Consider the following 21,612-nt stretch of genomic DNA (forward strand, 5'->3'; position numbering starts at 1 on the left):
TCCTGACTCTCCCTCTAATGGGCTCTTGGCTGATTAGCTAGGTGTTGTGGATGGGGGGGGGCCCTCGGCTGGTTAGCTAGGTGTTGTGGTTGGGGGGGGGGCCCTCGGCTGGTTAGCTAGGTGTTGTGGTTGGGGGGGGGGGGGCCCTCGGCTGGTTAGCTAGGTGTTGTGGTTGGGGGGGGGCCCTCGGCTGGTTAGCTAGGTGTTGTGGTTTGGGGGGGGGCCCTCGGCTGGTTAGCTAGGTGTTGTGGTTGGGGGGGGGGGGGGCCCTCGGCTGGTTAGCTAGGTGTTGTGGTTGGGGGGGGGGGGGGGCCCTCGGCTGGTTAGCTAGGTGTTGTGGTTGGGGGGGGGGCCCTCGGCTGGTTAGCTAGGTGTTGTGGTTGGGGAGACCCTATTCCAAACCTTAACCATAAACAGTCAAAATCAATGCCTGAACTTAACCATTGAGTTGTGAAGTTTATGGACAAGTGTTCTGAAGTGAGACGTGAGAAATAAATACATGTAAAAACCTTTTAGCCCTTTTTTCTCCCCAATCTGGTGATATCTGGTAGTTAGTCTTGTCCCATCGCTGCAACTCCCCTACGGACTCTGGAGATGCGAAGGTCGAGAGCCGTGCGTCCTCCGATACACGACAATGCCAAGCCGCACTGCTTCCTGACACGCTGCTCGCTTCACCCGGAAACCAGCCGCACCAGTGTGTCGAAGGAAACACCATCCAATGACGAAGTCAGCTTGCAGGTGCCCGGCCCGCCACAAGGAGTCGCTAGAGCGCGATGCGTCAAGGATATCCTGGCCGGTCAAACCCTCCCCTAACCCGGACGACGCTGGGCCAAACCCTCCCCTAACCCGGACGACGCTGGGCCAAACCCTCCCCTAACCCGGACGACGCTGGGCCAATTGTGCGTCGCCTCATAGGTCTCCTGGTCACGGCCGGCTGTGACACAGCTTGGGATCGAACCCGGGGCTGTAGTGACACCGCAAGCACTGCGCCACTCGGGAGGCAAGACCCGTGAGCTCTTGTTGCTCATGGAAGCAGTCAGGTGGTGGGTGAGTCGTGGTCACTGATGACTGGCCTGTGTGCTGGTGTGTGTGTGTGACTATCCTGATGACTTGCGTGTGTGTGTGTGTGTGTGTGTGTGTGTGTGTGTGTGTGTGTGTGACTATTCTCAGTAACCTGTGTACTGGTGTGTGTGTGTGTGTGTGACTATCCTGATGACTAGCCTCAGTAGCCTGAGTACTTGTGTGTGACTATTCTCAGTAACCTGTGTACTGGTGTGTGTGTGTGACTATCCTGATGACTAGCCTCAGTAGCCTGAGTCTCTGTCAGGGGGAGAAGTTGTTGAGGAGATTTCCTGGAAGCAGTGTCCGCTTGGTTGGAGGTTTCATATAACTGCTGAAGTGTCTGTTTGCTCAGCCTCCCAGGTAGATGTGATATGCTGGCTGCATTCTGTACTCTGGTGGGGAATGTTCAGCAGTGCTGTCAGATTGTGTGTGTTGGGGCTCCCGGGTGGCGCAGCACTCTAAGGCACTGCATCTCAGTACTAGAGGCGTCACTACAGACGCCCTGGTTCCAATCCAGGCTGAATCGCAAGTGGCCGTGATTGGGAGTCCCATAGGGCGGCGCACCATTGGCTCAGTGTTGGCCGGGGGAGGCCGTCCATTGGCTCAGTGTCGTCCGGGTTTGGCCGGGGGAGGCCGTCCATTGGCTCAGTGTCGTCCGGGGTAGGCCGTCCATTGGGAGTCCCATAGGGCGGCCCACCATTGGCTCAGTGTCGTCCGGGTTTGGCCCGGGGGAGGCCGTCCATTGGCTCAGTGTCGTCCGGGTTTGGCCGGGGGAGGCCGTCCATTGGCTCAGTGTCGTCCGGGTTTGGCCGGGGGAGGCTGTCCATTGGCTCAGTGTCGTCCGGGTTTGGCCGGGGGAGGCCGTCCATTGGCTCAGTGTCGTCCGGGTTTGGCCGGGGGAGGCCCACCATTGGCTCAGTGTCGTCCGGGGGAGGCCCACCATTGGCTCAGTGTCGTCCGGGGGAGGCCCCACCATTGGCTCAGTGTCGTCCGGGGTTGGCCGGGGGAGGCCCCACCATTGGCTCAGTGTTGGCCGGGGGAGGCCGTCCATTGTAAATGTAATCGTTTGTTCTTAACTGACTTGCCTTGTTAAATAAAGGTAGAATTTTAAAAAAATCAGGATCAGGAAATGTAGTGGTATTTCAGTTCCCTTTCGTTCTGTCTGTAGAAACTAGACTCGTCTGAGAGGAACAAAGGCTTCAGTTTCATCATTTATGGTGTCAGCATTAAGAGTTCGGGAGATTTTCTTTGAATAAATAGTTATTGAAACCAAATGCGATCTTTTTGACACCATGTTATTTGTCAACAATAATGAATTTCCAAAATTGAAGCAATCAAAGCCAGACAGCGCTTCAGTAGATTGAGTTACACTGAATTGAATCTCACTGTAATGAAATGGCATGGAGGAATGTGTTTCTCTGAATGAGCAGTTTAAACTGAATGGCCATTTTGTGTCAGAAGCTGCTTCCTTCCATTAGAGAAGAACCCTGTCTGTCTCCGAAATGGTAGCCTTATTGCCTATATCGTGCCCCAGTGAAACTATATGGAATGGAAACTACTGAGTCTATGGGCTCTGGTCAAAAGTAGTGCACAATATACAGAGCCTTCAGGAACTATTCACACTCCTGGACTTTTTCCACATTTTGTTGTGGAAATGGGATTAAAATGGATTCTGTTGTCATTTTGTTGTGGAAGTGGGATTAAAATGGATTCTGTTGTCATTTTGTTGTGTAAATGGGATTAAAATGGATTCTGTTGCCATTTTGTTGTCAACGATCTACACAAAATGCGCTGTCAAAGTGCTTAACAAATTCTAACATATTTGTAAAGCACTTGTATATCTTGATTAGATAATTATTCATCCACCTGAGTCGATACGTTAATCACCTTTAGCAGTGATTAGAGCTGTGAGTCTTTCTGGGTAAGTCTCTAAGAGCTTTGCAAACCTGGATTGTACAATATTTGCGATTTTTTTTTTTAATTCTTCAAGCTCTGTCAAGATGGTTGTTGATCATTGCTGGACAGACATGTTCAGATCTTGCTTTAGATTTCCAAGCAGATGTAAGTGAAAACTGTAACTCGGGAACATTCACTGTCTCCTTGGTAAACAACTCCAGTGTAGATGTGCCCTTGTGCTTTAGGTTATTGTCCTGCTGAAAGGGGGAATTCATCTCCCAGTGTCTGGTGGAGAGCAGACTGAACCAGGGTTTCTCTAGGATTTTGCCTGTGTTCAGCCATAACATGATCCAGCCACCACTATACTAGACCATATGGAGAGTGGTGCTCAGTCATGTCGTTGGATTTGCCCCAAACATAACACTTTGTATTCAGGACATAAAGTTAGTTGCTTTGCCAATTTCTTTTTGCAGTTTTACTTTAGTGTCTTGTTGTAAACAGGAAGAGTGTTTTAGAATATTTATTATCCTGTACAGACTTCCTTCTTTCCACTCTGTCATTTAGATTAGTATTGAGGAGTAACTACAATGTTGTTGATCCATCCTCAGGGTTTCACAGACATTAAAACTCTCTGTCATTTAGATTAGTATTGAGGAGTAACTACAATGGTGTTGATCCATCCTCAGGGTTTCACAGACATTAAAACTCTAACTGTTTTAAAGTCACTATTGGCCTCATGGTGAAATCGCTGAGTGGTTTCCTTCCTCTCTGGCAACTGAGTTAAGGAAGCCTGTATTGTTGTAGTGACTGGGTGTATTAATACACCATCCAAAGTGTAGTAACTTCACCGTGCTCTAACAGATATTCAATGTCAGCTTTTTAACATTTTTACCCATCTACCAATAGGTGCCCTTCTTTGCAACGTAAAACCTCCCTGGTCTTTGTGGTTGAATCTGTGTTTGAAATTCTCTCCTCGACTGAGGGACCTCACAGATAATTGTATGTATGTGTGTGGGTACAGAGACGAGGTCGTCATTTAAAAATCATGCTAAACATTATTATTGCACACACATTGAGTCCATGCAACTTATTATGTGACTTGTTAAGCAACATTTTGACTCCTGAACGTATTTAGGCTCCTTACCATAACAAAGGGGTTGAATACTTATTGACTGAAGATATTTCAGCTTTTCATTATGAATTCATTTGTAAAAAATAAATAACTCTTAAAAACAAAATTCCACTTTGGCATTGTGGAGTATCGTGTGTAGATCAGTGACCAAATAAAATGTCAATGTGATCCATTTAAAATGTCTGTAACACGACGACATGTGGAATAAGTCGAAGGGTGAGAGTACTTCCTGAAGGGTGAGAGTACTTCCTGAAGGGTGAGAGTACTTCCTGAAGGGTGAGAGTACTTCCTGAAGGGTGAGAGTACTTCCTGAAGGGTGAGAGTACTTCCTGAAGGGTGAGAGTACTTCCTGAAGGGTGAGAGTACTTCCCGAAGGGTGAGAGTACTTCCCGAAGGGTGAGAGTACTTCCCGAAGGGTGAGAGTACTTCCCGAAGGGTGAGAGTACTTCCCGAAGGGTGAGAGTACTTCCCGAAGGGTGAGAGTACTTCCCGAAGGGTGAGAGTACTTCCCGAAGGGTGAGAGTACTTCCCGAAGGGTGAGAGTACTTCCCGAAGGGTGAGAGTACTTCCCGAAGGGTGAGAGTACTTCCCGAAGGGTGAGAGTACTTCCCGAAGGGTGAGAGTACTTCCCGAAGGGTGAGAGTACTTCCCGAAGGGTGAGAGTACTTCCCGAAGGGTGAGAGTACTTCCTGTATGGATGGAAAGTCGGTCGACCTGTAATGGAAAGCCTGAGGTTAAACATCTCCTCCATTCCATCTCCCTGAGGACCAAAGCCAATAGCCACCTAGACTTATTACAGTAGAGCGTTTCTCTTTGAGTTTACTGTAAACCAGGAGTGGCCCGGGTCCCGTCCTCCTCCTTGCTCTGATAACTGTGATAGGACCGTTCCAGGGGGTTTTAAGGCCTGACCTCTGACCTCTCTCTGTGTTTATTGATCCAGGGTGTTTTAAGGTCTGACCTCTCTGTGTTTATTGATCCAGGGTGTTTTAAGGACGACCGCATCGTGTTCTGGACATGGATGTTCTCCACGTACTTCATGGAGAAGCTGTCGCCGCGGGAACAGGACGACATGTTGTTTTACGTCCGCAGGAAGCTGTCATACGTCAGCCCCGACCAATCAGAGGGCAAGAAGGTGAGTGAGTGTGTGTGTGTTACTGTTGCTCTGGGACACAGTATAGTACAGTATGAGTTGTTTTGCCTCCACCTCAGTGTGTGTGTTACTGTTGCTCTGGGACACAGTATAGTACAGTATGAGTTGTTTTGCCTCCACCTCAGTGTGTGTGTGTGTGTGTGTGTGTTACTGTTGCTCTGGGACACAGTATAGTACAGTATGAGTTGTTTTGCCTCCACCTCAGTGTGTGTGTGTGTGTGTGTGTGTGTGTGTGTGTGTGTGTGTGTGTGTGTGTGTGTGTTACTGTTGCTCTGGGACACAGTATAGTACAGTATGAGTTGTTTTGCCAAGATCTGAGACCTGTATTAGTGGTGACCACTAACCAGTCTGGATATTCTGAGACCTGTATTAGTGGTGACCACTAACCAGTCTGGATATTCTGAGATCTGTATTAGTGGTGACCACTAACCACTCTGGATATTCTGAGACCTGTATTAGTGGTGACCACTAACCAGTCTGGATATTCTGAGACCTGTATTAGTGGTGACCACTAACCACTCTGGATATTCTGTATTAGTGGTGACCACTAACCAGTCTGGATATTCTGAGACCTGTATTAGTGGTGACCACTAACCAGTCTGGATATTCTGAGACCTGTATTAGTGGTGACCACTAACCAGTCTGGATATTCTGTATTAGTGGTGACCACTAACCAGTCTGGATATCCTGTATTAGTGGTGACCACTAACCAGTCTGGATATTCTGAGACCTGTATTAGTGGTGACCACTAACCAGTCTGGATATTCTGAGACCTGTATTAGTGGTGACCACTAACCAGTCTGGATATTCTGAGACCTGTATTAGTGGTGACCACTAACCAGTCTGGATATTCTGAGACCTGTATTAGTGGTGACCACTAACCAGTCTGGATATTCTGAGACCTGTATTAGTGGTGACCACTAACCAGTCTGGATATTCTGAGACCTGTATTAGTGGTGACCACTAACCAGTCTGGATATCCTGTATTAGTGGTGACCACTAACCAGTCTGGATATTCTGAGACCTGTATTAGTGGTGACCACTAACCAGTCTGGATATTCTGAGACCTGTATTAGTGGTGACCACTAACCAGTCTGGATATTCTGTATTAGTGGTGACCACTAACCACTCTGGATATTCTGAGACCTGTATTAGTGGTGACCACTAACCAGTCTGGATATTCTGAGACCTGTATTAGTGGTGACCACTAACCAGTCTGGATATCCTGTATTAGTGGTGACCACTAACCAGTCTGGATATTCTGAGACCTGTATTAGTGGTGACCACTAACCAGTCTGGATATTCTGAGACCTGTATTAGTGGTGACCACTAACCAGTCTGGATATCCTGTATTAGTGGTGACCACTAACCAGTCTGGATATTCTGAGACCTGTATTAGTGGTGACCACTAACCAGTCTGGATATTCTGAGACCTGTATTAGTGGTGACCACTAACCAGTCTGGATATTCTGAGACCTGTATTAGTGGTGACCACTAACCAGTCTGGATATTCTGAGACCTGTATTAGTGGTGACCACTAACCAGTCTGGATATTCTGAGACCTGTATTAGTGGTGACCACTAACCAGTCTGGATATCCTGTATTAGTGGTGACCACTAACCAGTCTGGATATTCTGAGACCTGTATTAGTGGTGACCACTAACCAGTCTGGATATTCTGAGACCTGTATTAGTGGTGACCACTAACCAGTCTGGATATTCTGTATTAGTGGTGACCACTAACCACTCTGGATATTCTGAGACCTGTATTAGTGGTGACCACTAACCAGTCTGGATATTCTGAGACCTGTATTAGTGGTGACCACTAACCAGTCTGGATATCCTGAGACCTGTATTAGTGGTGACCACTAACCAGTCTGGATATTCTGAGACCTGTATTAGTGGTGACCACTAACCAGTCTGGATATCCTGAGACCTGTATTAGTGGTGACCACTAACCAGTCTGGATATTCTGTATTAGTGGTGACCACTAACCAGTCTGGATATTCTGAGACCTGTATTAGTGGTGACCACTAACCAGTCTGGATATTCTGAGACCTGTATTAGTGGTGACCACTAACCAGTCTGGATATTCTGAGACCTGTATTAGTGGTGACCACTAACCAGTCTGGATATTCTGAGACCTGTATTAGTGGTGACCACTAACCAGTCTGTGGAATGTTTTTTTCACATGTTGTTTATTGTGACCAATTTCCAGTGTAAACTCTTCACTTCCTTGTCTGGCCTTTTTCATATTGATTATGGATATGAGAATGTGATCAAAACCGTATATACTTAGATGACCTTGTTTTTGCCAAGTAACAGATAAGCATAGCATATATCCATAGACATTTATACCATTAAAGGTAGGAATCAGGAGTTTTTCCTCACCAATGTAACACAGTATGGTCAAAGACTTAAGTAACTTAGTCACCATCTGGTTACCTGTAAGTACAAACCTGTTTTTGGGTTATTATATAATTATTAACTTATTTCCGGATAAGCTACCCACAATGCACCAATGTTCGACTTCATATGGAATATCTACTCTGCTACTGAGTTTGTATTTTAGCTCAAGCTGTCTTAGCCGCTAGCCATGCTAGCATGCCATTACATTCCAGACCAAGTGTTGGCAGACAAAGTAGGATGGACAATAGAGCCCTGAGTAGGATGGACAATAGAGCCCTGAGTAGGATGGACAATAGAGCCCTGAGTAGGATGGACAATAGAGCCCTGAGTACCAGACCATTAGGACCTGACGGAGGGACAATAGAGCCCTGAGTACCAGGCCATTAGGACCTCATGGAGGGACAATAGAGCCCTGAGTACCAGGCCATTAGGACCTGATGGAGGGACAATAGAGCCCTGAGTACCAGACCATTAGGACCTGATTGGTGTGTAGTCAGTTGGGTTCTACCAAGGACCAGGCCGTTAGGACCTGATTGATTGGTGCGTAGTCAGTTGGGTTCTACCAAGGACCAGGCCGTTATTGACCTGATTGGTGCGTAGTCAGTTGGGATCTACCAAGGACCAGGCCGTTATTGACCTGATTGGTGCGTAGTCAGTTGGGTTCTACCAAGGACCAGGCCGTTAGGACCTGATTGGTGCGTAGTCAGTTGGGTTCTCCCAAGGACCAGGCCGTTAGTGACCTGATTGGTGTTTAGTCAGTTGGGTGTAACCGCCATGTCCATAGTTAATTAAAGGAGATGGAAGAGTTGATGTCCGATGTGGCGGTAATATGGGCACCACAACAGCCCCAGACACAAATACCAGTATAGGAACGAGTCAACAACATGATTTGGGTTTAACAGAATATGAGCTTTGAAAAGGAGCATTTTTCACGCGACAGTTTTTAGTTTTATAGGACAACTGACAGATCAATGTTACACTGTGCATAGAATGAAAACATGCAAATGTCTTCCAATCTAGCATTTAAAGGGACAATATACAGTTCATATAACCATGTTTTAACTAAAGGACTTTGTGAAGAACCTTCACAGGTTCACAGGCCTAATCTTCATGGATATGGCTTTCACAGAGTAGAAGGTCTTCCATCCCCTCCAGTTGACTCCAATCTGTGAGTTCAATCCCCACGTATAAAGACCGTTTGGGTTTGAGAAGTAACACTCGTTGTACCAATAACCTCCGACCGCGCCGACTGCACAGTTGGTATCCTGGTCTCGGTCGAAGGTGGAGAACTTCATACCGCTGTGATAGGTGAGAGAGTCCCCTTGGTTCATGCAGGAAACACAGGTCAGATGTTATGTAACCTATCAGAGCCCTGGTCAAAATCAGTCTACTATGTCACAGTATGATCTAGGACCAGCCCCCTCCGTCATTTCTATGTAATACTATTCACTATGATCTCTAATAAACTGATCCCAGATCAGCTCTAAGATGGTGTATCTGTACGGTCCCCCTATGTAATACTATTCATTATGATCTCTAATAAACTGATCCCAGATCAGCTCTAAGATGGTGTATCTGTACGGTCCCCCCCCCCCCCTGTCATTTCTATGTAATACTATACACTATGATCTCTAATAAACTGATCCCAGATCAGCTCTAAGATGGTGTATCTGTACGGTCCCCCTATGTAATACTATTCATTATGATCTCTAATAAACTGATCCCAGATCAGCTCTAAGATGGTGTATCTGTACGGTCCCCCTATGTAATACTATTCATTATGATCTCTAATAAACTGATCCCAGATCAGCTCTAAGATGGTGTATCTGTATGGTCCCCCCCCCCCCCCCCCTGTCCTTTCTAATAAACTGATCCCAGATCAGCTCTAAGATGGTGTATCTGTACGGTCCCCCCCCCCCTGTCCTTTCTAATAAACTGATCCCAGATCAGCTCTAAGATGGTGTATCTGTACGGTCCCCCCCCCCCCCTGTCCTTTCTAATAAACTGATCCCAGATCAGCTCTAAGATGGTGTATCTGTACGGTCCCCCTATGTAATACTATTCATTATGATCTCTAATAAACTGATCCCAGATCAGCTCTAAGATGGTGTATCTGTACGGCCCCCCTCAGGGGGGTTGTATTCACTAGGAATCAAACAGAACCGAATTAGGGAACTTAGCTGAACTCTGGACGAATGAATACAGCCCAGATGTTTCTCTAAGGAAGTTTAAACTGTTCTCACCTGCTCCTCCATCTTTAAAGCCAGTAACCTGGAGTTTGTAGCCATCCAGTTCAGGATCTGTAACTTTGGGAGAGATGGCGAAGGAGGAGTAGAAAGCGTAGGCTTTCTGTCCGTCAAAGTCCTCCATGTCCACCCTCAACTCGTAATTCTTTTTCAGGGTCAGGAGGTAGATCGTGTCCAGACCTGCATCGAACAGATGAGAGGGGAACCTTTTTTAGAACAGAGATATTCAACTGTTACCCCTTACCAGGTTCACAGGCTGCTGGTTTTCTCTTCTACCTGGTAATTAATATCATCCACCTGGTGTCCCAGGTCTAAACCAGTCCCTGATGAAGAGGAACAATGTGAATAAATGTAGTGGGCGCTGGCGTCGGTCAAGAGTTGAGTTTTAACAGGATCTCTATTTCTATCATATCAGATGTCTTCGGTCAGCACGGAGAGTCATGTCTTCGGTCAGCAAGGAAAGTCGTGTCTTCGGTCAGCCAGGAAAGTCATGTCTTCGGTCAGCACAGAGAGTCATGTCTTCGGTCAGCCAGGAAAGTCGTGTCTTCGGTCAGCCAGGAAAGTCGTGTCTTCGGTCAGCCAGGAAAGTCGTGTCTTCGGGTCAGCACGGAGAGTCATGTCTTTGGTCAGCACAGAGAGTCATGTCTTTGGTCAGCACAGAGAGTCATGTCTTTGGTCAGCACAGAGAGTCATGTCTTTGGTCAGCACAGAGAGTCATGTCTTTGGTCAGCACAGAGAGTCATGTCTTTGGTCAGCACAGTCATGTCTTTGGTCAGCACAGAGAGTCATGTCTTTGGTCAGCACAGAGAGTCATGTCTTTGGTCAGCACAGAGAGTCATGTCTTCGGTCAGCACGGAGAGTCATGTCTTCGGTCAGCACGGAGAGTCATGTCTTCGGTCAGCAAGGAAAGTCATGTCTTCGGTCAGCACGGAAAGTCGTGTCTTCGGTCAGCAAGGAAAGTCGTGTCTTCGGTCAGCAAGGAAAGGTTACTTAATTTTTTTTTGTATATACTGTACCAGTCAAAAGTTTGGTATTGTTGGAAAATATATTCCAGTTGAAGCTGGTTGAGAGAATGCCGAGAGTGAACAAAGCTGTCATCAAGGCAAAAGGATGGCTACTTTGAAGAATCTCAAATATAAAATATATTTAGATTTTAACACTTTTTTTTGGTTACTACATGATTCCATATGTGTTATTTCATAGTTTTGATGTCTTCACTATTATTCTACAATGTAGAAAAGAGTAAAAAATAAAGAAAAACCCTGGAATGAGAAACGTGTCCAAACTTTTGACTGGAAGTGAATATTTTTTTGTACATGTTATTTTTGAACTGCTTTGGAGTAGTGTGGGAGGTTGCTTTTCTAGACGCACTGGTTTTACACACCGACTAAATCAAATCAAATGTATTTATATAGCCCTTCGTACATCAGCTGATATCTCAAAGTGCTGTACAGAAACCCAGCCTAAATCCCCAAACAGCAAGCAATGCAGGTGTAGAAGCACTAAAGGGGATTGGTCCTGTTGTGATTTGGCCTTGTTGTGATTTGGCCTTGTTGTGATTTGGCCTTGTTGCGATTTGGCCCTGTTGCGATTGATCCTGCCTAACTACTGACCGTCACAACAACCTCACTATTAGAGAAGTCAATTTAACAAACCAATGATTAATTTATATTATCCAGGGTTTTTTCATGGATGATCTGTCCTTGATAAGGCTTTTTGAAAGAAGTCCTTTACCCAGCCAGTACTCTCCTGCTGCGTGTCCAAAGCCGTTCTTGTACTGGTCCCATCCTCTGTAGAAGTTCACTGTTCCATCCATCCTCCTCTGAAACACCTGGAAGGAGGGGAAGGTAGAGGGAGGCCATGTCGTCAAGTACTGACTCAGGAGAATTCAGTTCCAACGGTTGATCAGACCTCTAATCTGGCAGGAAACAGTTGTCTTAAAATACTTCAACAAGATCAGTGTATGTCGATGTAGCATGTTTTTGTTGATGCTGACTAGTATGGTCTGGAGGGGTTGAGGCCGACTCTAGCCTGGTCTGGAGGGGCTGAGGCCGACTCTAGCCTGGTCTGGAGGGGCTGAGGCCGACTCTAGCCTGGTCTGGAGATGCTGAGGCCGACTCTAGCCTGGTCTGGAGGGGCTGAGGCCGACTCTAGCCTGGTCTGGAGGGGCTGAGGCCGACTCTAGCCTGGTCTGGAGGGGCTGAGGCCGACTCTAGCCTGGTCTGGAGGGGCTGAGGCCGACTCTAGCCTGGTCTGGAGGGGCTGAGGCCGACTCTAGCCTGGTCTGGAGGGGCTGAGGCCGACTCTAGCCTGGTCTGGAGGGGCTGAGGCCGACTCTAGCCTGGTCTGGAGGGGCTGAGGCCGACTCTAGCCTGGTTATGTACTCCGTTTAAATAGTTTCCTACTAGGTGACATACTCACAGTCCATTTCCCTCCGTCGGTGTCCATATCACAGTAGACGTATCGAGGAGAGTTGGGTCCAGCAGGGTACATCCTGTAGACACCACTGGTCTTAGAGCCGTCGTTGTAGATATCAGCGCAGTCCAGAGGCTGGAACATCAGCCCCTTAGAATGAACTGCTACTGACAGCAGCAACACATGGAGAATCCTCAGGGCCTGAAACACAGAGAGCCTATTAAATGTAGATTTATTTTATGTAATTCTATGTTTGAAACATAATAATTTTCTGCTCAATATATGGAAATACATGTCGGTTTACATATAAACAGTCTGTAGTGGTAAAATGTTTGTTGTCAAATGTAGGCTTCAACTTACATGCATTGTTGGGACGGTTAGCTGTCTTTTTCCAGTTGGTTTTCAGCCGGACAAAGAAAATAATGTGATTGTGACTCTTATCCATCCTTTTGTGTACTTTTTAGAAGGGGTGGGTTGATCATGATTGGCTGATTTATTATCAGGGAAGCAAACACGATTTCACAATATGGACATTTCCACTTCTGTAGTTTCCTGGACTCTGTCTTTTTAAACACAGTTTATCTACTATCCATATAGCCTATAAGTTTTCTCCATGTTACACCATAACATGCGTGTACTCTAACTTTCTGCTCATATTTTGTTAGACAATTGTTGAATGTTGTTTACACAGTCCATTTCCCTCCCGTCAGGTTCCCTATCGCGGTCTGTTTCCCTCCCGTCCGTTTTCCTCCGTCAGGTTCCCTATCGCGGTCAGGTTCCCTATCGCGGTCCCTTTCCCTCCGTCAGGTTCCCTATCGCGGTCCCTTTCCCTCCGTCAGGTTCCCTATCGCGGTCCCTTTCCCTCCGTCAGGTTCCCTATCGCGGGTCCGTTTCCCTCCGTCAGGTTCCCAGTCCACCATAGAGAATGATAGAGGCCTCTAGTGGCCAGAAGTCGGTATTAAGGCCTTATACACACCATAGAGCATGATAGAGGCCTCTAGTGGACAGAAGGTGATATTAACATGGGCAGCACCATAGAGAATGATAGAGGCCTCTAGTGGACAGAAGGTGATATTAACATGGGCAGCACCACTGAGGGCTTCCACCATTTTAAAAGTAGTCAACTGGGTGGGACTTTCAACTTCATTAGCTGATCCCTCTTGGTGACCCTGTTGGAGTCATGTCAAACCGGGTCATCAGGAGGGGTTCAGCCAATCGTGAAGAAGAAAATTGACTACAAAATGGCGATTGCCTCAATGGAGCTGCCGATGCTGTCAGACGCTATATTGGCTAAGATACAAAGATTAGTTCTCCTATCTACAGTATCTCTATGTTACACAAAGGCACACACAAACACAGGCACACACACACACACACACACACACACACACACACACACACACACACACACCACCTTCGCCATAACTATAGCAACCCCTGATAGTGATCTTGGTGCTCCCTGAGTGATATGTCACTCTGTTCCTGGTCACAGCATAACAGTACAGACCTCAATCAGCGGCTACTACAACCTCACAGTATATATCTCAGAGTGTGTGTGTGTGTGTGTGTGTGTGTGTGTGTGTGAGAGAGAGAGATGTGGCTGGAGGTCGTTGAAGGTTGAGCTGTGGCTGGAGGTCGTTGAAGGCTGAGATGTGGCTGGGCTGGAGGTCGTTGAAGGGTGAGATGTGGCTGGAGGTCGTTGAAGGGTGAGATGTGGCTGGGCTGGAGGTCGTTGAAGGGTGAGATGTGGCTGGGCTGGAGGTCGTTGAAGGGTGAGATGTGGCTGGAGGTCGTTGAAGGGTGAGCTGTGGCTGGGCTGGAGGTCGTTGAAGGTTGAGCTGTGGCTGGAGGTCGTTGAAGGCTGAGATGTGGCTGGGCTGGAGGTCGTTGAAGGGTGAGATGTGACTGGGGGTCGTTGAAGGGTGAGCTGTGGCTGGAGGTCGTTGAAGGGTGAGATGTGGCTGGAGGTCGTTGAAGGGTGAGATGTGGCTGGAGGTCGTTGAAGGGTGAGATGTGACTGGGATGGAGGTCGTTGAAGGGTGAGATGTGACTGGGCTGGAGGTCGTTGAAGGGTGAGCTGTGGCTGGGCTGGAGGTCGTTGAAGGGTGAGATGTGACTGGGGGTCGTTGAAGGGTGAGCTGTGGCTGGAGGTCGTTGAAGGGTGAGATGTGACTGGGCTGGAGGTCGTTGAAGGGTGAGATGTGGTGTGGCTGGAGGTCGTTGAAGGGTGAGATGTGGTTGGGCTGGAGGTCGTTGAAGGGTGAGATGTGGTTGGGCTGGAGGTCGTTGAAGGGTGAGATGTGACTGGAGGTCATTGAAGGGTGAGATGTGACTGGGGGTCGTTGAAGGGTGAGATGTGGCCGGGCTGGAGGTCGTTGAAGGGTGAGATGTGGCCGGGCTGGAGGTCGTTGAAGGGTGAGATGTGGCCGGGCTGGAGGTCGTTGAAGGGTGAGATGTGGCCGGGCTGGAGGTCGTTGAAGGGTGAGATGTGGCCGGGCTGGAGGTCGTTGAAGGGTGAGATGTGGTTGGGCTGGAGGTCGTTGAAAGGTGAGATGTGGCTGGAGGTCGTTGAAGGGTGAGATGTGGTTGGGCTGGAGGTCGTTGAAGGGTGAGATGTGGTTGGGCTGGAGGTCGTTGAAGGGTGAGATGTGGCTGGAGGTCGTTGAAGGGTGAGATGTAGCTGAGCTAAGGAGCTGTCCTGGAGTATAGCCAGGGTTGATTTAACCTGCACTCTGTGTGCTGCATCAGGACATTTCTAAACAACCAGACTATATGATCATCACACTGGAAGTCAGCAGCAAAGAGACTACAGTGTTCTATTAGTGATGGGCGGTGTTGTGTTGTGTGTTGCAGGTGGAATAAATCAGTGTAATTGTCACGTCTGTATATTCCAGGTAGAGGTGGAATATGATTCTATAATGTATATATCTCTGTATATTCCAGGTAGAGGTGGAATATGATTCTATAATGTATATCTCTGTATATTCCAGGTAGATGTGGAGGTGTACAGGAGAGACTCTAAGAAGCTTCCAGGTTTAGGAGAACCTGACATCGACTGGGAGGAGAGTGTTTACCTGAACCTGATCTTAATGAAGGTTGGTATGACAACAAGCTCATTCCCAGGCTGTCTCCCGTCCCAGTGCTAACCAGGCCCGACCCTGAACAGGCCCGACCCTGAACAGGCGGTCTCCCATCCCAGTACTAACCAGGCCCGACCCTGAACAGGCGGTCTCCCGTCCCAGTACTAACCAGGCCCGACCCTGAACAGGCTGTCCCAGTACTATCCAAGCCCGACCCTGAACAGGTTGTCCCAGTACTAACCAGGCCCGACCCTGAACAGGCTGTCTCCTGTCCCAGTACTAACCAGGCCCGACCCTGAACAGGCTGTCTCCCGTCCCAGTACTAACCAGGCCCGACCCTGAACAGGTTGTCTCCCGTCCCAGTACTAACCAGGCCCGACCCTGAACAGGCTGTCCCAGTACTAACCAGGCCCGACCCTGAACAGGCTGTCCCAGTACTAACCAGGCCCGACCCTGAACAGGTTGTCTCCCGTCCCAGTACTAACCAGGCCCGACCCTGAACAGGTTGTCTCCCGTCCCAGTACTAACCAGGCCCGACCCTGAACAGGCTGTCTCCCGTCCCAGTACTAACCAGGCCCGACCCTGAACAGGCTTTGCCCGTCACGTGATCTGGTCCTTCTAGCAGCCATCTTGGGTCCTTCTAGCAGCCATCTTGGGTCCTTCTAGCAGCCATCTTGGGTCCTTCTAGCAGCCATCTTGGGTCCTTCTAGCAGCCATCTTGGGTCCTTCTCACAGGCTACAAGTGAAGACAGCCACATCAGGGACGCAGTTGAGCGCTTCCTTATATTGAAGATGTTGGATAGAACTGTCCACATTTTCTTTGAACCTTTTCATCAGCCAACAAGATGAGTAGGTCTAACAACAAAATAACTAGCCTATATCAATTTAGTATTCCCCATAGTACAAAAGTTGACCTATTCTGTGTACGAAAAATAAATATTCCAAACATTAGTCTAGGACAGTTATGGAATACAATAGATCCCAAATTACCACTAGCATCAAAAAATGACATTTTCTAAACCAATGAGGCTGATTCAACAGATCAGACCGTTCCGCTGAAAATGTTGATAAACTATTCAGCTTTTTTCTCCATATAAGCGCAGCAATGCACCCGGCAGGAGGCTGTGAGCACGAAATGTTCCAAAATGCAATTAATTAGTGGGAAACAACTGGTATCAAAAGTGTTTTCTTATAAAGGGGCATTTTCTATGGTGAAAAATGATCTTCCCCAAATACTGTAAACTGACACACAGTCTGTGTATTCCAGTTTGGCTGTCTGTGTATTCCAGTTTGGTTCTAAAGCGGATTAATGTGCTTAATTGTTATTTGGCATCTTTAGCTGTGATTCAAACCAAAACATATAGGCCTATGGGCTCTCACGTCATTCACACGGGATAACACGTCCTTGATAGTGATAGCCTAACATTGTCACCCATCACTCTTTGGGTATGAAAATGTTATTTATTCAATCTTTTCCCCTTTTTCTCCCCAATTTCGATCTTGTCTCATCGTTGCAACTCTCCAAACGGGCTCGGGAGGCGAAGGTGGAGTCGTGCGTTCTCTGAAACATGACACGCCAAACCGTGCTCCTTAACACCCGCCAGCCTGACCCGGAAGTCAGCCGCACCAATGTGTTGAACAGGAAACACTGTTCAACTGGCAACTGAAGTCAGCCTGCAGACACCCGGCCCGCCACAAGGAGTCGCTAGAGAGCGATGAGCTTTACTTGGATCATCGCTCTCTAGCGATTCCTTGTGGCAGGCCGGGTGTCTGCAGGCTGACTTGTGCCAGTTGAATGAACCCAGGTCTGTAGTATCGCCTCTAGCACTGCGATGCAGTACCTTAGACCGCTGGGCCACTTGTAATTTTCCAGGAAACTCTAGTTCAGAATATGGTTGAATAAAACCAAGTTCATGACCTCTTTTTTTTTTTTTTTTCCTATCAGCTGGACTATGTGGTGACGTGCGCCGTCTGCACGCGCTCAGACGCAGGAGACATCCACATTCACAGGAAGAAGTCTCAGGTAAGAGACAGGACTCTTCAGACTACATCCCATTGGATTTACTGATGTAGCTATGGATAGATGGGCCTCTACAGAACCTGACCCAGTAACTCTCTCTCTCTCGGTTTCTCTCTCTTCCTCGCTCTCTCTCTCTCGGTTTCTCTCTCTTCCTCGCTCTCTCTCCCCCTTTCTCGCTCTCTCTCCCCCCTTCCTCTCTCTCTCTCTCCCCCTTTCTCTGTATCTCTCCTGGTCCCTCTCTTTCCCTTACTTTCTCTCTTTTCTCTCTCTCTCATCACAGCAAGTGTATGCGTCGCCAAGTAAACACGCCATGGACAGTAAAGGGGAGGAGTCTAAGATGAGCTACCCCAACATCTTCTTCATGATTGACAACTTTGAGGAGGTAACCGTGACAACCGCCCACAATCCCCTCCTCCCCAGCCCAATTAGGCACCTGACAGATTGTGATTGACTGCCGGGCCGTCCAGTAGGGCCCTCTGGGAGATGGGCTGTGTATTGAAGTGTGACCTGGGGTGTATTCATTATTCGGTCTCCGTTGCAACCCGGAAACAATTTACTCCAAATGGAAAACGTTTTACAATGAAAACGAGAGTTTCTATTGGACAAATTCAGGTCGGAACCTCCCCCGTTTCATTCCATTTCCTCTGTTTGCTTCCGTTGGTTTGTTAGAGGAAACGGTTTCCGTTGCAAAACATTTTAGCAACAGACCAGACATTTTTTCACAACGGAATCTAACTAATGAATACACCCCTGACGCTGTCGGTCCATTTCAAAGCCACTACTGCAGTCCCCTGATTCTAGTGTATTAACCTCATGGCAGATGGGGTCAGTTACAAATGGATTGTTTTCCTGGGAAGGAAATCAATGACTTTCTCTCTGTTTTTACAGTGAAAATATAAAACAGCAGCGATTGAACCTTTCCTTTCCTCATCTCCTCACCCTCTGTTTCCTTTCCTCATCTCCTCACTCTCTGTTTCTTTTCAGTTCCTGATATCAGCTTTCTCAGCTAAACGACTTGACTCTGCAAACAGACACTCCGTAACGCTGGTTTTGCTGGAAACAGAAACATGAACTTTGTCTGTCGCGACCTAATATTCACATCGCGGAAAATAATATAGAAAAATATATATTTTTAATGCTATATTGATATTTAATTAACCAATTGTATGACAATAAAATGTTGCCCAGGTTCTTGAAGAATGTTAAGTTGGTTTCAGACGACAGCGGCCAAATCCACTAAATAGGGCTGCTGATAACTCTAAAAATACTATGATTTAAATTATTTAAAAATATATATTCAGTTTCAGTCAACAGTTTGGACCTTTCTCATTCAAAGGTTTTTCTTTATTTTTACTATTTTCTACATTGTAGAATAATAGTGAAGACATCACAACTATGAAATAACACATATGGAATCATGTAGTAACCAAAAAAGTGTTAAATTATATTTGAGATTCTTCAAAGTAGCCACCCTTTGCCTTGATGACAGCTTCGCATTCTCTCAACCAGCTTTTAAAATTAAATTTTTATTTAACCTTTATTTAACTAGGCAAGTCAGTCAAGAATCAATTCTTATTTACAACGACGGCCTACCCAAACGACGCTGGGCCAATTGTGCACTGCGGGACTCCCAATCACGACCGGATGTGATACAGCCTGGATTCGAACCAGGGACTGTAGTGACGCCTCTTAGACCCCTGCGCCACTCGGGAGCCCTAAGTTTCATGAGGTAGTCACCTGGAAGGCTTTACAATTAACAGGTGTGTTTTGTTAAAAGTGAATTTGTGGAATTTCTTTCCTTAATGCGTTTGAGACAATCAGTTGTGTTGTGACAAGGTAGAGGTGGTATACAGAAGATGGCCCTATTTGGTAAAAGACCAAGTCCATATTATGGCAAGAACAGCTCAAATAAGCAAAGAGAAACGACAGCCCATCATTACTTTAAGACATGAAGGGCAGTCAATACGGAAAATTTCAATAACTTGGAAAGTTTCTTCAAAATCAAAACAAATTGTATTTATGTTCATGTGCAGTCGCAAAAACCATCCAGCGCTAAGATGAAACTGGCTCTCATGAGGACCTTCACAGGAAAGGAAGACCCAGAGTTACCTCTGCTGCAGAGGATAAGTTCATTAGAGATACCCGCGACCCATTCAGAACCTCCCGAGACCCAATTTGGGTCGCAACCCACTAGTTGAGAATCACTGTTCTAATGTGTGCGTCTCTCTCTCTCTCTGTCTCTCTCGCTCTGTCTCTCGCTCTGTCTCTCGCTGTGTGTGTAGGTGTTCTGTGACATGACGGTAGGCGAGGGGGAGATGGTGTGTGTGGAGTTGGTAGCCAGTGATAAGAGCAACACGTTCCAAGGAGTCGTCTTCCAAGGTTCCATCCGCTACGAAGCTCTGAAGAAGGTTTACGACAACAGGGTAAGTCTCTCTACTCTATAGATATCTATTTGGGATGTCTCTCTACTCTATAGATATCTATCTGGGATTCCTCTCTGAAGAAGGTTTATGACAACAGGGTAAGTCTCTCTACTCTATAGATATCTATTTGGGATGTCTCTCTACTCTATAGATATCTATCTGGGATTCCTCTCTGAAGAAGGTTTATGACAACAGAGTAAGTCTCTCTACTCTATAGATATCTATCTGGGATGTCTCTTTACTCTATAGATATCTATCTGGGATTCCTCTCTCTGGAGAATTTCCATACAGTGTATTTGGAAAGTTTGCGAACCCCTTGACTTTTTCCCAAAAATGTGTTACATCATTATTCTAAAATGTATAAAAGAATGTATAAAAAAATATTTAAAAAATGTAAATCATCTAAAATACGACAAGCATTTTTGCAATTGTGTTAATAATAAAAAACTGAAATATCAAATTTCCAAATTTCCATAAGTATTCAGAACTCAGTACTTTGTTGAAGCACCTTTGGTAGTGATTACAGCCTCCAGTCTTCTTGGGTATGACGCTACAAGCTTGGCGCACCTGTATTTGGGGAGTTTCTCCCATTCTTCTCTGCAGATCCTCTCAAGCTCTGTCAGGTTGGATGGGGAGCGTCGCTGCACAGATATTTTCAGGTCTCTCCAGAGATGTTGGATCGGGTTCAAGTCCGGGCTCTGGCCGGGCCACTCAAGGACATTGAGACTTGTCCTGAAGCCACTCCTGCGTTGTCATGTCTGTGTGCTTAGGGTTATTGTCCTGTGGGAAGGTGAACCTTCACCCCAGTCTGAGGTCCTGAGCGCTCTGGAGCAGGTTTTCATCAAGGATCTCTCTGTACTTTGCTCCATTCTTCTTTCCCTCGATCCTGACTAGTCTTCCAGTCCCTGCCGCTGAAAAACATCCCCACAGCATGATGCTGCCACCACCATGCTTCACTGTAGGGATGGTGCCAGGTTTCCTCCAGACATGACGTTTGGCCTTCAGGCCAAAGAGTTCAATCAGACCAGAGAATCTTGTTTCTCATGGTCTGAGATTCCTTTTGGCAAACTCCAAGAGGGCTGTCATGTGCCTTTTACTGAGGAGTGGCTTCCGTCTGGCCACTCTACCATAAAGGCCTGATTGGTGGAGTGCTGCAGAGATGGTTGTCCTTCTGGAAGGTTCTCCCATCTCCACAGAGGGACTCTGAGCTCTGCCAGAGTGACCATTGGATTCTTGGGCAGCTCCTTGACCACAACCCTTCTCCCCGATTTCTCAGCTTGGCCAGGCAGCCGGATCTAGGAAGAGTCTTGGTGGTTCCAAACTTCTTCCATTTAATAATGATGGAGGCCACTGAGTTCTTGGGGATCTTCAATTCTGCAGAAATGCTTTGGTACCCTTCCCCAGATCTGTGCCTTGACACAAACCTGTCTCGGCGCTCTACAGGCAATTTCTTCGACCTCATGGCTTGGTTTTTGCTCTGACGTGCACAGTCAACTGTGGGACCTTATATAGACAGGTGTGTGCCTTTCCAAAGCAAGTCCAATCAATTGAATTTATGACAGGTGGACTCCTATCAAGTTGTAGAAACATCTTTCTGAATATTCTGTGAAAATGTGAAATCAGCCTCAAGCTGTGAGAAACTTTACTGCTTGAATTACATAAAGACATAAAGGAAAGGAAAGAAGGAAAGGAAAGAAGGAAACTGTATATGTTTGTCTTGATGAAATGGAGTTTACAGACATTACTAAGAGAAACACAGGACTTTGTAGTTTGTGGACAA

At 46.9% G+C, this 21,612-nt stretch overlaps 2 protein-coding genes across 2 annotated transcripts in view; one reads left to right on the forward strand and one right to left on the reverse strand.

The window, feature by feature from the left end:
* The window catches only part of LOC116371702 (uncharacterized protein KIAA0930 homolog), a 54,969-nt gene that overhangs the window by 22,225 nt on the left and 11,132 nt on the right, over nt 1-21,612 (forward strand). Inside the window, exons 2-6 of the mRNA XM_031820614.1 lie at nt 5,071-5,222; nt 15,300-15,404; nt 17,335-17,412; nt 17,690-17,791; nt 19,692-19,832. Of these exons, the coding sequence (XP_031676474.1) occupies nt 5,071-5,222; nt 15,300-15,404; nt 17,335-17,412; nt 17,690-17,791; nt 19,692-19,832 (578 nt within the window). The remainder of the gene's footprint in view (nt 1-5,070; nt 5,223-15,299; nt 15,405-17,334; nt 17,413-17,689; nt 17,792-19,691; nt 19,833-21,612) is intronic.
* LOC109884917 (microfibril-associated glycoprotein 4-like) lies at nt 8,572-12,779 on the reverse strand. Its single transcript, XM_031820615.1, has 5 exons — nt 12,670-12,779; nt 12,316-12,510; nt 11,629-11,725; nt 9,892-10,074; nt 8,572-8,969 (listed from the first exon to the last, which is right to left on the reverse strand). Exons 1-5 carry the CDS (start codon nt 12,673-12,675, stop codon nt 8,734-8,736), a joined length of 717 nt encoding a protein of 238 aa, XP_031676475.1. The 5' UTR covers nt 12,676-12,779; the 3' UTR covers nt 8,572-8,733.

This window comes from Oncorhynchus kisutch, unplaced genomic scaffold (genome assembly GCF_002021735.2).
Source record: "Oncorhynchus kisutch isolate 150728-3 unplaced genomic scaffold, Okis_V2 scaffold3554, whole genome shotgun sequence".
In the NCBI taxonomy this organism is placed as follows: Eukaryota; Metazoa; Chordata; class Actinopteri; order Salmoniformes; family Salmonidae; genus Oncorhynchus; species Oncorhynchus kisutch.

Excerpts from the sequence above, each read along its gene's own strand:
- LOC109884917 (XM_031820615.1), bottom strand. Across the intron at positions 10,075-11,628 it reads AGCAGGAGAGTACTGGCTGG|GTCTGGACACGATCTACCTC; the intron begins GTAAAGGACTTC and ends TGTTCGATGCAG. Across the intron at positions 8,970-9,891 it reads CTTTAAAGATGGAGGAGCAG|GGGACTCTCTCACCTATCAC; the intron begins GTGAGAACAGTT and ends GCATGAACCAAG.